This window comes from Mytilus californianus, unplaced genomic scaffold (assembly GCF_021869535.1).
Source record: "Mytilus californianus isolate M0D057914Y unplaced genomic scaffold, xbMytCali1.0.p SCAF_4, whole genome shotgun sequence".
Taxonomy (NCBI): domain Eukaryota; kingdom Metazoa; phylum Mollusca; class Bivalvia; order Mytilida; family Mytilidae; genus Mytilus; species Mytilus californianus.
Window position 1 is genome coordinate 19,756,126 of NW_026262690.1, and position 15,528 is coordinate 19,771,653.

The 15,528-nt window shown below is 32.1% G+C and overlaps 2 protein-coding genes across 3 annotated transcripts in view; one reads left to right on the top strand and one right to left on the bottom strand.

The window, feature by feature from the left end:
• On the top strand, nt 1-5,583 carry LOC127737631 (postacrosomal sheath WW domain-binding protein-like). 2 transcript variants are annotated; one of them, XM_052248486.1, is made up of 5 exons: nt 1-146; nt 2,054-2,273; nt 3,246-3,342; nt 4,066-4,141; nt 5,222-5,583. In XM_052248486.1, exons 1-5 carry the CDS (start codon nt 138-140, stop codon nt 5,234-5,236), a joined length of 417 nt encoding a protein of 138 aa, XP_052104446.1. In that variant the 5' UTR covers nt 1-137; the 3' UTR covers nt 5,237-5,583. The 2 variants fall into 2 exon arrangements, 1 of the variants encoding a protein (XP_052104446.1); XR_007999723.1 differs by having other exon boundaries at nt 74-178.
• The window catches only part of LOC127737630 (hemicentin-2-like), a 24,484-nt gene continuing 14,461 nt past the window's right edge, over nt 5,506-15,528 (bottom strand). Inside the window, exons 4-10 of the mRNA XM_052248485.1 lie at nt 14,529-14,786; nt 13,524-13,808; nt 12,669-12,953; nt 10,388-10,822; nt 8,959-9,081; nt 7,394-7,445; nt 5,506-6,678 (exon numbers count right to left, since the gene is read on the bottom strand). Coding sequence (XP_052104445.1) covers nt 6,450-6,678; nt 7,394-7,445; nt 8,959-9,081; nt 10,388-10,822; nt 12,669-12,953; nt 13,524-13,808; nt 14,529-14,786 — 1,667 coding nt within the window. The 3' untranslated portion in view covers nt 5,506-6,449. The remainder of the gene's footprint in view (nt 6,679-7,393; nt 7,446-8,958; nt 9,082-10,387; nt 10,823-12,668; nt 12,954-13,523; nt 13,809-14,528; nt 14,787-15,528) is intronic.

The following is a 15,528-nucleotide window of genomic DNA, read 5'->3' on the forward strand; positions in this document are numbered from 1 at the left end:
CACGTCTTTTTTAAAGTTATTAACTATCTGTTATTTGATCTATATATGATCATTTAAATCCATTGTGTCTTTGTTTAAATAACCCCGAAACGTATACCAAATGTGCAATTTGTAGTTTAAATTAATGAATATCCATAATGGCGGCAGTAAGTTTTTAACTATATTATTGTAATACAAGGTAAAACATTACTGTTTTCCTTTTTATGTATATTTTTATGATGTCAAATAAAAATTAACCGTTTACATTTTGCTCAGTTTTATTTAATGTTTTTTGTATTATTAATGAAATATTGAAGAAAAAAAAACATACTTAGTAGTTGAGACCAGAAGTACTCGAACTAATTTCATTTTGAAAGAGGTACATGTAAAACCTTTTGCCTTCCTTTACGGACAAAACGAAGTTTTTAAAACCATTTATACTTACAATATAAAAAACTCTACATAATACACTTAAACATTTTTTATTAACCATATTACATATTTCGATGACGTTAAATGTCATTCAGTTCCGGATATTTTGGTTGTAGATCAAATAGAAAATTGACATGCCTTTGTAAAAATAAATCAGGGAAAAAAATCTTAAAACAAAAATAAATTAAAATGTTTCTGAAAGGCGAACCATGTAATGAGCATGCGAAACAAATACATTGTGTAACTACCAAAATCTGAAAGTAGCAGTTTCGAGTTATCTTTAGGCATGTTCAGTTTGTTCAGGAAAACGTCAAAATGTTGTTAAAACCCTAAATCTATAATACTGTGAATCTTAATAAAGTTTGAAAGACTTATTTCTTTTGAAATTGCACGACATACCAATGTAATATTTGCGAACGCCAGGTAGTTACAGAATTCCAAAAACGGTTTTCCGGTGTTTGTGTGATATTGCTCTTCCTGTGTTTACGATTTATCATATTGCATTTTAATGTGTTTGTCAATAAATAGACAATATCTCAAGTATTACGTTTGCGTATTGATATACGGGGATCTTCTTCCTTACGGAAGAAGTCCTCGCAACAAAGAGGTTTATGTAACTATACTTCCTTGTTAGAGAACTAATAACATAAAACCTTTATAAGGATTAGTCTGTTTATTTGTAGCACATTATTATTAGAGGTTGTCCTTGTTATGATAATAAGAACATGTGGTGTGATAACCAATGAGAAAACTATTCATTACCAACTATTGAAACGGTACTGCCTTCGATGAGCAGAACTTACACTGTATAGTAACCTATAAAAGGTCACAACTTGGGACAGGCACATACATAATGTGTCCGGGTAAAACATGTTTGCGAGTGTTCATACCTCCCCCAACCTGCCCCCCCCCCCCCCCCCCGGGACATTGGTGTAACATCACAAAATAAGAACAAACTGTAAAAATCAGTTGGAATGGTCTTGCCCCATCAGATTGACACGAAGCACAAAAACCAACTAACAAAATAAAAACCATAGCCAAAATATGAAAGAATCACTCTAAGTATACTGACAGTTGCCAAAAGCTAGTTTAAAACCTATTACTCATGTTTTCGTTTTCCAAGACTAAAATATCAATTAGTACACATAAAATAGTTTAGTATGAAGACTTCATAAACAACATTGAAAAGCATAACCTTGAGCAATCTCCTGCTATGATTACGCGATTCTAACGAATTTATTGTTTTTTAATTGTTTTAGTAGACTGTTTTGCCAAATATGTAGTCTTTTTAGCTTTTGTTTTTAACAGACTTTTATAAAGAGGCCAAAACAAACTTTTGTCCATAACGTTCGAGATTGAACCAATGGCCCCCACCCCTTGTCATTTTGTTTCGCCGCCAATGAATAAAGTAACAATCAGTTACGCTACGATGTCTATAATTGACACTTAAGTAAATAGTGAAAACCGTAAAGATTGCATGCTCACAAGGTATTTACCTTTCAAAAGCTCTTAAATTCAAATTTAAAGAAATAGATACAGTATTATGCTATTTCCATTTTTTTATTTGTATATCACGATAAGATGTAATTCAAATATATTCGTGTACCAATAAGAAATTAATACATAATTTGAATGATTCTAGCAACCACCACCCTATGGCGCACCTCCTGGTGAACCTCCAGGTGGATATGGTCCTCCACCTGCAGGATATGGCCCACCTCCACCCGGACAACCTCCAGGTGGATATGGTCCTCCACCAGGAGGATATGGTCCGCCAGCAGGAGGATATGGTCCTCCACCTGGTGGATATGGACCACCTCCTCCAGGATATGGACATCCGGGACCCGGATATGGATATGGAGGTAGGTAACATTTTCATTAAATTCTAGATTTAAGTTTGAGGTTTATTTATAGACGTTTTTCACATCCCGGGTGATCCCCAATTATCGCGACAAAACAAATGAAATAACTTTATACTCTTATTTTGTATGGGGTACATGGACTCGCGAAGCTCGCTTTAACAGTTTCAATTCATACAGAACATCGACTTTAACAGTGCTTGTTTGTTTTCAAGGGGGGTTCGTTTTCCCCTTGCTACGGGTGTGATAAATCTATAGGCGCAATATTCTTGTATCAAACATTACTACAAAACTTGTTCTATGAACTATTCCACTGCTGTTTATATTTTTATAAATTGTCTCACATTCGGCTTTGTTTCGATATAATATTCCTGATTTGTTTACTTATTATCCAACGGTAGTTTAATCAAGATATCATCGCCGATGGATATCTTTACACCGAAAGATCACTGGTTTTCAGTCGTTCTCTGTCGATATATTATACAAAAGCCATTCTTATTTCTAAACAATATCCAATAACTATAAAAAGAAAAACACATCTATGATATAAAAATAAGGAGATGAGGTATGATTGCCAATGAGACAACTATCCACCAAAGTTCAAATGAAGTGGATGTAAGCAATTATAGGTAACCTGTATATATAGATTGCCAATGAGACAACTATCCAACAGAGATATAAGGACGATGGTGTAGACAACAAAGGGTTACCATACGTCATATACCGTATAGTGAGCTTTTATAGTATGTGTAGTATATCATTTGATAACTCAGTTTTGTTTTTATTTGGTTTCAACCCAGTTTTGAATCATAACTATGAAAACTTTGCAATTAGTTCCAAAAGTTTTTTTTCATATTTAATAAATATAAAGGGATGTTATAATTCATTTCATACTTGATATATATAAAGGTATGATATAATTTATTTTATACTTGATATATATAAAGGGGGATGATATAATTGTTATTATTTCAGCTCCTCCTCCTATGCAGCAGCAACAACAACAACAAACAACGGTAGTGATGGCTGGAGGTCCATCCCAAACTGTTATACACCAAACCAGGAAGGAAAAGTATGCAATATCATACTGATATTTCTGTATCATTCAAACTCTTTACCTTTCAAAAGTTTGTTTTATGATGGTTTTCCTTTATATGTGAAAAGTGCCATTGTTTTTTCTCGTCCCGCTATAGTCTAGTAATTACATCAATTTCACTTTCAAACCATTTCATAAAATGGAACATCTTACATATATCGTTTGATAACTGATAATTTCTATCATTTTTAAGTTTTGATAAGAACTTAAATTAGGATGTATAGAATGGTAGCATTGCCTGCAACATGTCCAGTGGCAATTATTTCACAGTTCATAAATTCGGGACGAGAAGAAAATATGCGATAATTATGTAAGTTCTGGAAAGTTGATAGATCTGGAGGTAATAATAATTTTTTGTGTGGCTTAAACTAGATAACAATAGAATCTTAAGCAAAAGATAAAAAACGGACTTATCCGAAAGTGTTCTTCAAGATGTTGTTCAAATATAGACATCGAACTTAGTGTCATATCCTATGTCGTTGTGTAAATATGTACCGACAAATTTGATTTTTCTGTCGTAGATTCAGTACAATAACACACCATTTTTATATTTTTTTACTGAACATATTTTTTTCAATGTATATCATTTCGATCTTCAATTTATGTATATATGCCAATATCAAAGTCAATGTATCGACTTAAAGCTTCCCAGCAGATGTAAGTTCATATACTAAAAACTTGATTTTGATTCTGTTGTAGATTTTCCGATCAAATATGTCTGAACTGCGTTATAACATTGTTTTTCCCATTTTGGATAATTATCTGGATAATAATGGTAAGAAAATTTTCATTTAAACATGTGTGTACTAGTGAATTTGTTGCGGGTAACTTATAAATATTGTTGCTTTGTGTGGATGATAACGTTTCCTGGTCGCTACATTATGTAAGCAGCCTGTTGTTCAGTGGTTGTCGTTTGTCGGTGTGGTTCATACGTGTTTCTCGTTTCTCGTTTTTTATATAGATTAGACCGTTGGTTTTCCTGTTTGAATTGTTTTACACTAGTCTTTTTGGGGCCCTTTATAGCTTCGGTGTGAGCCAAGGCTCCGTGTTGAAGGCCGTACTTTGACCTATAATTGTTTACTTTTTACACATTGTGACTTGGATGGATAGTTGTCTCATTGGCACTCAAATCACATCTTCTTATTTATATATAGTAAAATAGTTACTAATCTTTGAAAATAGTGTATAGTTACAAATATGTATGTATTTAGGAAGATGTGAAGTAAAAGTCAATGAGACAGTAATCCAACAACACAACTCCGAAAAAAATAACATCTGAGTAAACGATAACCATACTGATTTCCAACATAATTTGTCATTTTCATTTTTGAATGCATACAGAGTGAAGAATAAGGGCCTAGTATTATTGTCGGTTTTACGATGAAATAAAACGACGAAAAAACATATACATTGTGATAGAATAGAATTACTGCCGATAGACGATTCATATTTATAGCAGATGACAGAAACACATAAAACTGCATTTAACATTTAACAGTTTTGTATAATGATTTGATTTTGCAGTGGCAATTTTCTAAAGATGACTGTTTATTGAAGTAAAAGTAGTTTTATTTTCTTCGATGCATTTTACACATTGTATTGCTCACATATATGAAGTGAAAGTTATTTTTATGTAGGCAAGTCTCAAATGTAAAGAACGTAAACGGATTAGTTAGAAGTGAGCTTTCCTGTAATTGAATCATGGATCTATAAACAGCGAGATACATGTGAGCTTTTCTGTAATTGAATCATGATCTATAAACACCGGTTCTATAAACAGCGAGCTACATGAATTAAGCAGTTTTTGTAAATAATTGTTTCATATAGTTTAAAAAGTTTTGTTTGTATTTTTCAGTGTATTGTTGAGTGAAGTAAACAAAGAAGAGGACCTTGCACAACTTTAAATGTTATATCTGAATGTATTTTCACTGTTGACAGATTTTTTATATAGTCAGTTACTATATTTTTATTTGTTATTTTCCCCATAGCTTTTCATACTATGTTCAACAGATTTTCATCGTTTATATTTTGAACACTCATACACTCTGTAAACCTCGCCTGTTAAAGTTTGAAAATTTAGCTATCCCGGTTGGATAAATATCGTCGGCATCAAGGAGGTGGTACGGCAGAATAGATATATACTTTACAGTTTGCTCATTTTAATGGTTATCAAAAAATCAAACACAAATTATATAAAATAAAAGTATCCTATACATATTTCTTTTAGACTTTTCCATACGGTTGTGTTGATTTACATCTTGTCATATTTGAAATACACCTGACTTTTGTTGAATTCTCTAAATATACTGCCTAAATTTACCCTAAGGAACTTACTTTAAATAAGTCAAATAGAAATACCAATAACTATCCTTTCCTAGATTTAGATATTTCAGTTTTACACGGAAAAATCTACACAAACTTTTACGAAAAAAGAATTTTCGTTCCCTATTGTTAATTTTCCTTTTTTCTTCTTTCAGTACAAAGTCGGACTCTCTTTGAGTGTAAACTGATTTTTGCCTCTTTTGGAATGCTATGTTCTGTTGGCTCCTTTTTACGGTGTTTATATATCACTACAAACCAGTAAAAGTTTGAAATGGGCACTATTTGTACTTATGAGAGTGAATGAGCCTTTGGTATCTTTCGCCATTCTTTTACTGACGTGGTTCCTGTTTTTTGGGGGACACGGTTTGGTTAATATGGTTTTCTAGCAATCAACCTTCCCTCTTTCTGAAACTCGTTCAATTGAAGTTCAAAAGATTCACAACAGTACTAATAAACAAAAACAACAAAATCATTGCTGTACAGTTATGAACACTAACGGTCCTAAACCCTGCCGATACTTATATGTCTTCATTGCGCTTAATCGGTTGATCGGGTACTGATTGACATTAATGTCTCGGAAAATATTATCTATTTATTAGTTGTTATTGGCTTTATGCTAGCTTTCAGAAACTGTGAGTTGCTTACATCCATGCCCGTTAGTTTCTGATGGATATTTGTATCAATGGCAATCATACCACTACTTGTTATTTTCATCCCTAACGTACATATATTGCGTTTACCACAATATATCATCACATGTACTATGTATAAACATGTAGTTCTCTTCTTGACAAACTTATTTCTTCATACGTATGTGGTGGACCCAATTCTAAATATTGCCTTTCTATGCTCGAGTCACTGTCACTTTTACTGCTATCGTTTACTGGTGTTATATAGTCTTCTGCCTCTGTTTCGCTAGGAACGCTTTGGATTTCCTCATATTCGGGGTTTTCAATGTTTTGCTGAGGCAAGTCTGATAAATCTGAAGACCTGTATGGAAATTAAAATTAGTGGAAAAGTGGCTATTTATGCACATTACACTTATATTTATTATATATAGCGCTTAAGAGGTATATGGCATGCGCATATGCCGTAACGTCTTTAGCTTGCACCCTCACCTTTTAAATCTATTATTTAATTTGAAGTTCATAGCACGTTAATTAATCCTCATGTGATAATCAGTATAAAATTTAATTAGATCTGAAAAAATGTATATGTTATTTCGTTAATGTTACCGTTTTTCTTTCGGTTATTTTCAAAGAGTGCAGTGGTCAAATACTTAATGCTCATCTAGACAAAAGGATCAAAGTGCACTTTTCTCATGACTTGGCCCCAGTCACCTTTCAATTGTTTGGAAACTTCTTCTACTCCTAAACAAAATAGCTAATTGGAAGCAAAGGATGTAAAGAAAGCATTAAAATGACACTCTATGTTGCGTCTGAAGCACTTTTCTGGATTAAATTTTACTTTCACCAGGACTGCCCAAACCTCAGACAATTGAGAGCTAAGGGTGTATAACTAGTTTAGCTTATGACAAAATTGGACTTAAACGAATAGCAAAATCTAGAGTTCACTTTGCCGGAGGGAATTGATCCTTAGTTTCTAACTGATTTACCGGGTAATGAAATTGAGACACCTACTTTGAACAACCTATAGCATTTAAGATACGCTGCGCTCAAGTTATTGTAAATATCTTTTGAATTACCTTTGACGTTCTTGATACTGTAATGCTCCCAAGGACATAGCTGAGTGTTGATCTTCAAAGAAAAGAATAACATATACTTAAACAATCAAATCACGTAATGATTTTGGCGGCAAATTTGAAAGTGTTATCTTTTTTATATGTACATAAGAATTATAATTTCTTTAAAAAAAGGGCGATTGAAGAATCTAATCCTAATTGAGTATATTTCATAAAGTTCGTATCATTTTAAGATAATCTTTAAGAATCATGATGTATTGCTCGCTAGTTTTGGAAATATGGTCCATAAAGCGGGAAAAGTGCTACATCAACTCTAATTTTAAGATAACCTTAGCTGTATTTGGCAAAACCTTTCGTAATTGTGGGTCCTCAATGCTCTTCAACGTCGTACTTTATTTGGCCTTCTTAACTTTTTTAATTTTCGCGTCACTGACGAGTCTATTGTAGACGAAACGCGCGTCTGGCGAACACAATTTATAGCCTTATATCGATGATGAGTTTATTGGGCTCTAACTTCTCGATAAACATTATTTACTTTATAAGTTCATTATATCGGAAAGGACGGCTTATCATGTGGAGAAAATTGCCATTTTTAATGAACAAACCCAGTGTCGTCCATAAGTCACTTGTAAATCTATTTGAATCAAGCTCATATGCGATCGGTAGATTCATTGTTTTAATATACATTTAATTGCAACTCAATATTGAAAGAAAATTGCAACAGTAAAATAAAAAAATGAGCGATCTAACAAACATATTGATTATATGAAAAATTATAGCTAAATATTGAAAAAAAGAAAACAATTAAAAAAAAAATAAAACGATATACAACATATAGCATTCAAAAACAAATTGCCACTTTGCTATAGTGGTTTTATTGTATGTATTTTTATGCACGTTTTAGTAATCTATTGTAGTATCTTGATGTTTTTAGATATTTGTAGAATTATATTCTAAGGCAGATTTTTCTCTGTTAACTTGATTAACAACTTTAATACACTATGGACAATTTAAAAATGTTCATATATTATGTAGAAACATATCTTTTGTTAAAAACTGTATGGTGCCCTCTTGTTGTCTTTTGGCTGGGTAGCTGTCTCATTGACGTATACCCCACATCTCATTGTATTCCTATCAAGTGGTCCAGAAGGATCAGCACTACGTTCCGCTCAATTGTTAGTATAACGCCTGTTGAAATCCATTTAGAAGTAATAAGCTGCGATAAGGCATATACACTTAGACCACTTCATATAAAAACTGTATATGCTATGTACAAAAAATAGATATCACAAAATACAATACAAATAAATCAATTGATACTTATGGCTAAATCTGTGTACGTATGACTTTGTGCCGAAGTTTACTAACACACATGCAGCACATATACCAATGTGTGGGATGTCCCTTACATAGACTGATAAAAGATTTCCCCAAATTTGGAAAAAATGAGTGCCCTTATATAAAAAGGATAACACATTTAACTATAGAGGTTTATCTACAAACTCAAATTTGTATATTTGTAATTCAATATAATAGTCTGGAAAATATTCAGCGCTCAAATATTTTACCTGTTCGCTTGTGGATCTGATTAATTCGTATTTGGTTTTTAATGAAGACTGTCACAACAATAAAAAGAATAACGAGAACGACACCGCAAATCATTATATAAATCTGATCATTTGTCAGCGGTTCTAAAATAAAAAAAATAGAAAGATACACGTATAAATACATAAACACCGAAAAAGTAAATGATTATTATACAAACTATCAACTGTAAAAACATGGATCATTTTGTGTTTTCATTTATATACATGCAGTTATATTGCATCTTTCAAAAAGGACACAAGTAACTTCATAATAGTGAAAGAGATCGACTAACAACAAATACAGCGACTTTTTAACTTCTAAGAATAATATTAATTTTGATAAGTCTAGTCTAGTATATATAAAGTGTGGAAAAGATAGGCAAAGTTACCAAAGGAACATGTAAACTCATAAGTCGAAAATAAACCTACAACGCCATGGCAAAAAAAGAAAAGGACCAAAAGACAAACGACAGCATACAGAACACAACACAAAAAACAAAAGACTGAGCAACACTAACCCCACCAAACACCGGGGGTGACCTCAGGTGCTCCGGAAGGGTAAGCAGATCCTGCACCAAATATGGCACTCGTCGTGGAAAGTTCCATACATAGTTTCTTTACGTCAGCATTATTATTTACAAATTCTATTTTCAATTGCAAAATTTCCATTATTCAGAAATAAGAAATATGATTATAAAGAAACAAATAAATGAGTGTTTATTCTTTACCGTCGAAATCAAACATATCATACTGGGTCTAAAATATAACTTAAAGGGGGATTAGCTGTCAAATTCATTACCATCGATTTCATTAAACTCTTTAATTTGATTTATAACCTACTAAAATATTTTCAAGAGTTACAAAATTATATATGAAACGATAAACAATGCATGCAATCGTAATAACGTATCAGCATTTCGTGCGGATTTTAGGACTAAACGCCATCTTATCAACCATCGAGATGAAATCCAAATACAGCCGATGATCCTTGGACCCGATAATAACAACATATGAAAATAAATAGACGGATAAGCACGTGCAATTATAACGACAATTTGTTAAGGTTTCTTTAATTTCGTATCATGTCATCAAAACATGTTAATCATCGTCTGCTTGTTTTACAAAATTGAGCCAAACTGGATTATTATTTCAAAATTCCGCTTTTACAATTGTTTGGAAAACAAATAATTATACTTCATTTATTTTTTTAAATCGTAGCTATTGTCCATTTAAAACGTTCCATGAAAGGGTATATATAATATAATACAAGGAAGGTAAATTTTAGAAAGGAAGAAACAAAACAAAAAATCAACTGAGCATTAAATCATTGTTATCAATATGATCAAGGGAAATAAATATAATTATATAAAACAGATAAACAATCGAGTGAGTATCCAATCATAGTATTTACCAGTTGATGTATGTGTAGGTTCGTCTGTATATCCAGTAGGTCTTAGTGAACTTGTGTTGTTCTTTGATAAAGTTGGCGTCTGAATTATTTTTGTGATGGTGTTACCGTCTTTGAATGAACCTATCAACAGCCGTTTGTCAAATAGAACATCCATATATCCATACTCATTTGTAACTACACAACTAAACTGACTGTCATATGATATTGGTTCTTCTAGTAATAGACTTGTGGAAAATCCATCGACATTCACTTCTGTGTCAGATATTTTAAGAGCAATGATTGTCCTCATGAAGGAACTTCTATTATGATGAAGACGTTCATCGTTTTCTAGCCAAACTATGGAAATGGGTTCTGGAACTGAATAAAACTTTACACTAATCAATACACTGTCTCCTGTCTGAAGGTCTACATTCTGAGATGCAAGTATTGGAGATCCTGAAACAAAGAATAACAGTAATCTATAACAAGTATATTCAATATTCTTGTCGATTAGTAAATATAATTTAAAATAATACTTAATATTTGAACACTGATTGCAGATAATACCACTTTTAAAGTATACTAGTATTCGGGAATTTAATTTCCATAGATTGGTGATTTCTTAGAAATGTGAAGTACAGGTTATATTAATAAAATTTCAGAGGTCAGATGTTTAATGTTCGAACTCATTTTGATATATCAGCTTCATATATGGGACATTGGCTTCGTATATGCACATTTAGACTTTCCACAACCTACTGGCAAATAGGAATACTGGCATTACTTCTTATATGCCGCAACAGTTCCTGTACTGACTGTATTAATCATATTCCTTAATATTTTCAATGTTTTTACATGTATGCAGATATATTCTATTTCTCTATTTAACAAATTTTTAGATAAAATTTATCAAAGTTGATTATGCCATTATCCTTGACAGTCATATGTTTTAATTAAATAATTTCAATTGTACAGAACAATCATAACAGCTTTTAATATTTGAAGTATGCAAACCTTTAAGATGACATCATTTATCCTTTGAGAGATACCATACGTAAACGTGTATTTGTTATAATCATTACAGTTTTAAAAAATACTAATACAACACTTTCGGTAGAAAAAAAGTATAACAAAAAAAACAACAAGGCTAATTAAAAAAAGGGGAAGTCCATAAAAACTGAAAAAAATCAAACGCTATCAATCAACGCATCAAGCGAAAAAAACTGTCATATTCTGGACTTGGTACAGTAACTTTTCGCAGAAAACGGTGTGTTAAATCTGGTTTAATAGCTAGCTACACCTCCAACTTGTATGACAGTGGTTTATAATTCCGGTTATATTGACAAAATTGGGTGAGCAACCCAAACATACATAATAGGTTAATATGACAATAATTGGGATCAAGCAGCCAAAACTGTGTAAACATACATCACAGACATAAAACACAACTGACTAAAAAAGTAAAACAAACAAACAAATAAATCTAACAAAGACGCCAACAAAAAAAGGTGTAGGAGTAGGTAGTAAATTTGACAAAGAAGCTAACAAAAAGTGTTTGTCGTTGATAATAAATTGACAAAGACCGTCGATAAAAAAATTTTTGTCCTTGATATTACATACCGTATATAGTATAATACACTTTCTCGATAAAGTAAAAAATAAGTAAAATATAAATACAATGTTAAACAAAATAGAAAGAACACTGTTAAAACCCTCTTGTGTCCGAATCACACCTCAGGACCCACCTGCACCACGAATGCCTAAAGAAAAAAAAACCCGATGGCGGGGTGCATATATACCGAGTAACGTCAGAAGTCATACGACCAAACAGAAACATAATATAAGGAAGACAAATAACGGGAAAACTAAAGTAAAATAAAACACACATAGTTTCAGCACCTAGAATCTATAACTCAAGACCATCTTGTATTCGTTTTTTTAATCTTGAGTATATTAAATTAAAATATATTTGTGAATAACAGATGAGTTTCATTTTTGCACCATAAAGAGGGAGAAAAATCAAGGAGGTATTCAAAACCTATTAGACGAAGAATGTAAGTTGATTAAATTAATTGTCCGAATTATAACGCAATTATAATTATGTTTAATAAAATTAAAAGACAACTTATTAATAATTGTTTTGTTTCTTTAAGTCGACTTTTGAGTTTTCGTAAACTGCATAGACTATAAACTGCATAGCCCCATATCAATACCATGGCATACCTCTAATATCTATGTCCTCATAGCTGGCTTAAGTTAATCAGTAAAAGTAAGCAAAAAAAAAGTAGAAAGATTTTCTTACCAAAAACAGCAACGGTTGCTGGGTATGTTGATGAATAAATCTTATTTTTGGAACTCCAGGTACAGGTATAATCTCCAATGTCTCGAAAATCACAGAAGGCTATTGTCAACGTTGATTTGTTTCCCCGGGAAATTCCAGATCGCTCTTGTAGCTTGTTGCCTTTAATTGAATGTAGCCACAGACTTGTCCAATTGGATGAATGATTTAAATTTAAAAAGCATTGCAGTTCAATCGTAGACGAAACATTACAGTTGATTTTTAATGGACGAATGCTAACAACCCGAGCTAAAAGAAAAGTATAAGATATGGTGTCGTAGGCATTAAAAACAAACATAATATTTTTGTTATTTAGAGGGGGAAAAAACATTTAAGATTATCTTTTATTTTGAATTTTATTAATAAAGGCAACAGTAGTATACCGCTGTTCGAAACTCATAAATCGATAGAGATAAAAACAAATCCGGGTTACAAACTAAAACTGAGGGAAACGCATCAAATATAAGAGAACAACGACACAACATTAAAATGTAACACACACAGAAACGAACTATAATATAACAATGGCCATTTTCCTGACTTGGTACAGGACATTTTAAGAAAAAAATGGTGGGTAAGCCTTTTTTTGCAACCAAACACCATTGAAAATGATACGATCAAATGAAAAGTATGTTTAAAACCTCTCGAAACATAAAAATCTTTAAAGAAAAACATCTAGTCTACTTAATATAAACCTATATAGATAATAAAAAAGGGTCGTGCGGCTGAACTGACATCATTAAACATTCGATATTAATCCAGTATCATAACTAATGAACAACAATTATTATAGAATAAACGAGGTAAAATCTGACTTACAGACTAGATTTATTTTGATATCTAAACTGCCATATGGATTTCTTGCTCTCATCCCATACAACCCGAACTGACTTTCCTTTTGAAGCATAATTGTTGATGAAACTGCAAAAACATCTCGCCTGATTGCTGTGACTTTTATGTTGGCAAGCTTTCCACCTTTAGTTTTCGTCCAAGCGCAGTCTGGTCTAGGAAAGCTCTGAATCACTATCTCTACAGGAGTTGGACGATTGATAACGGCTTCAAAAGATTGAGAGTCGCTTTCACTTTTCTGCAGATAAGGTTTATCTGAAAGGGTTTGACAAATCCGTATTAAAGTTAATTTCGATAGCGTAGAAAACTTAGGATCATAATAATTTTGATCTGATTTAATGTTTTATAATGAAAATGCGTCCAATATGAATAGACGAACATGACCATTGTTTCAAGCTATTTTCACTTTCATGTTAAGATTCATATCAACGGTTATGATTCAAAGTTTATAAACATTGAACATATTACATTTGAAAACAAAAACATAAAAATATTAGTTGTAATAAGGTTTCGTAGGCTCAGTTGGCATGATTATTGACAATGCTAGAAGGTGTGCAAACTCAGTCATATCTTCGTGTAATTTGCAGATGTTCACATAATATTATTATTAGAAAAATTAAGAATTTTCTACCGTAGGAATAGATTACCTTAGCTGTATATGGCAGAACCTTTCGGAATTTTGGATCTTCAATGCTCCTCAACTTCGGACTGGATTTGGCCTCTTTAACTTTTAGATTCGAGTGTCACTGATAAGTCTTTTGTACACGAAACGCGCGTCTGGCGTAACAAATCATAAGCCTAGTGTATTTGATAAGTTTTTTATTCACACTTTTATACAGTTTAAAATTCATCTTGTTACGGTTTTGCTGGCAATACACTTTGCTCAATAATGTAAACATTTTTTTTTCGTTTTGTCAAAATATGCATGCTGTTATTGTATGAAACATATTTACATCAAACTTGAATATATCTTACATTTCACTGTGATGTGAATTTTTGCTTGTTCTGTTCCAACTCGATTCGTTGCTCGGCAACTGTATTGTCCAAATTGATTCCTGTTTACCTTATCTATATACAGTACATCACTGTTCTCTTCCGGAATAATATTCCCCTCGAATAGCCATTGTATCTTTACAGGGTAGGTGTTTGTTTCAGTAAAACAAAAGATATTCAGACTCGATTCTTCCTCCATAACCGATGAAGGTTCAGCTCTCGTATGTACTAGAGGCAACACTGGTATATAGAAATAAAACTTTTTAGATATTGAATGTTTGCAAGTTACAAAGTAGTCGAAAATTATTGTAAAACTACATGGATCAGACTACGAGTCTGTAATCTACTTGCATACGCGTATACCACTACCTGATAAATATTTTTCAACAATAGCTGTCGATATTTGGACAACAGAAATTAATGCGATGTTTTTATTATTGCGAAAACTGCGATAGGGTTATAATCGCAATAATTTAAACTCGCATTTTCAACTTTTTTATAAGAATTAAACAGGACTTTTCTCAATATCGCAAAAATTAAAATCGCATTTTAGTCTTAAATTACGAAATCGCAATAATAAATGCACGCAATAATTTCTGAATTTACAGTATTCTGTTTTAAAAAGAGTTTTTTTTTTAATTATAACAAACGCTTGATAAACATGAACTTACTCTTAGTTTTACAAATTATTCTATTTAGTAAGATTTTGAATTTCGCATATCATAAGTTAAGATAAATGAGCTAGACGACTCCGTCTTTCGGATTAATTTTCCAGTTTTCGTGGCGATATTCTTCTGTACCCTGCTTATTGAGTGAACATTGGTTAGATACGTATGTTTCTATGATTAAATACACAATATATATATATATATATATAAGTCTATAAAAAAGACCAAGCAGCAAATTTATTATGTACCGGATCGTCTAGAATAGACGATACTGCGCAGATAAGGAAAAAATTATATAAGTCTTAAGATTTGCA

What these genes read in the sequence shown, in the direction of transcription:
- LOC127737631 (XM_052248486.1), top strand. An exon ending in ACCCGGATATGGATATGGAG is followed by an intron (nt 2,274 to 3,245) that starts GTAGGTAACATT and finishes TTATTATTTCAG; the next exon opens with CTCCTCCTCCTATGCAGCAG. An exon ending in CACCAAACCAGGAAGGAAAA is followed by an intron (nt 3,343 to 4,065) that starts GTATGCAATATC and finishes ATTCTGTTGTAG; the next exon opens with ATTTTCCGATCAAATATGTC.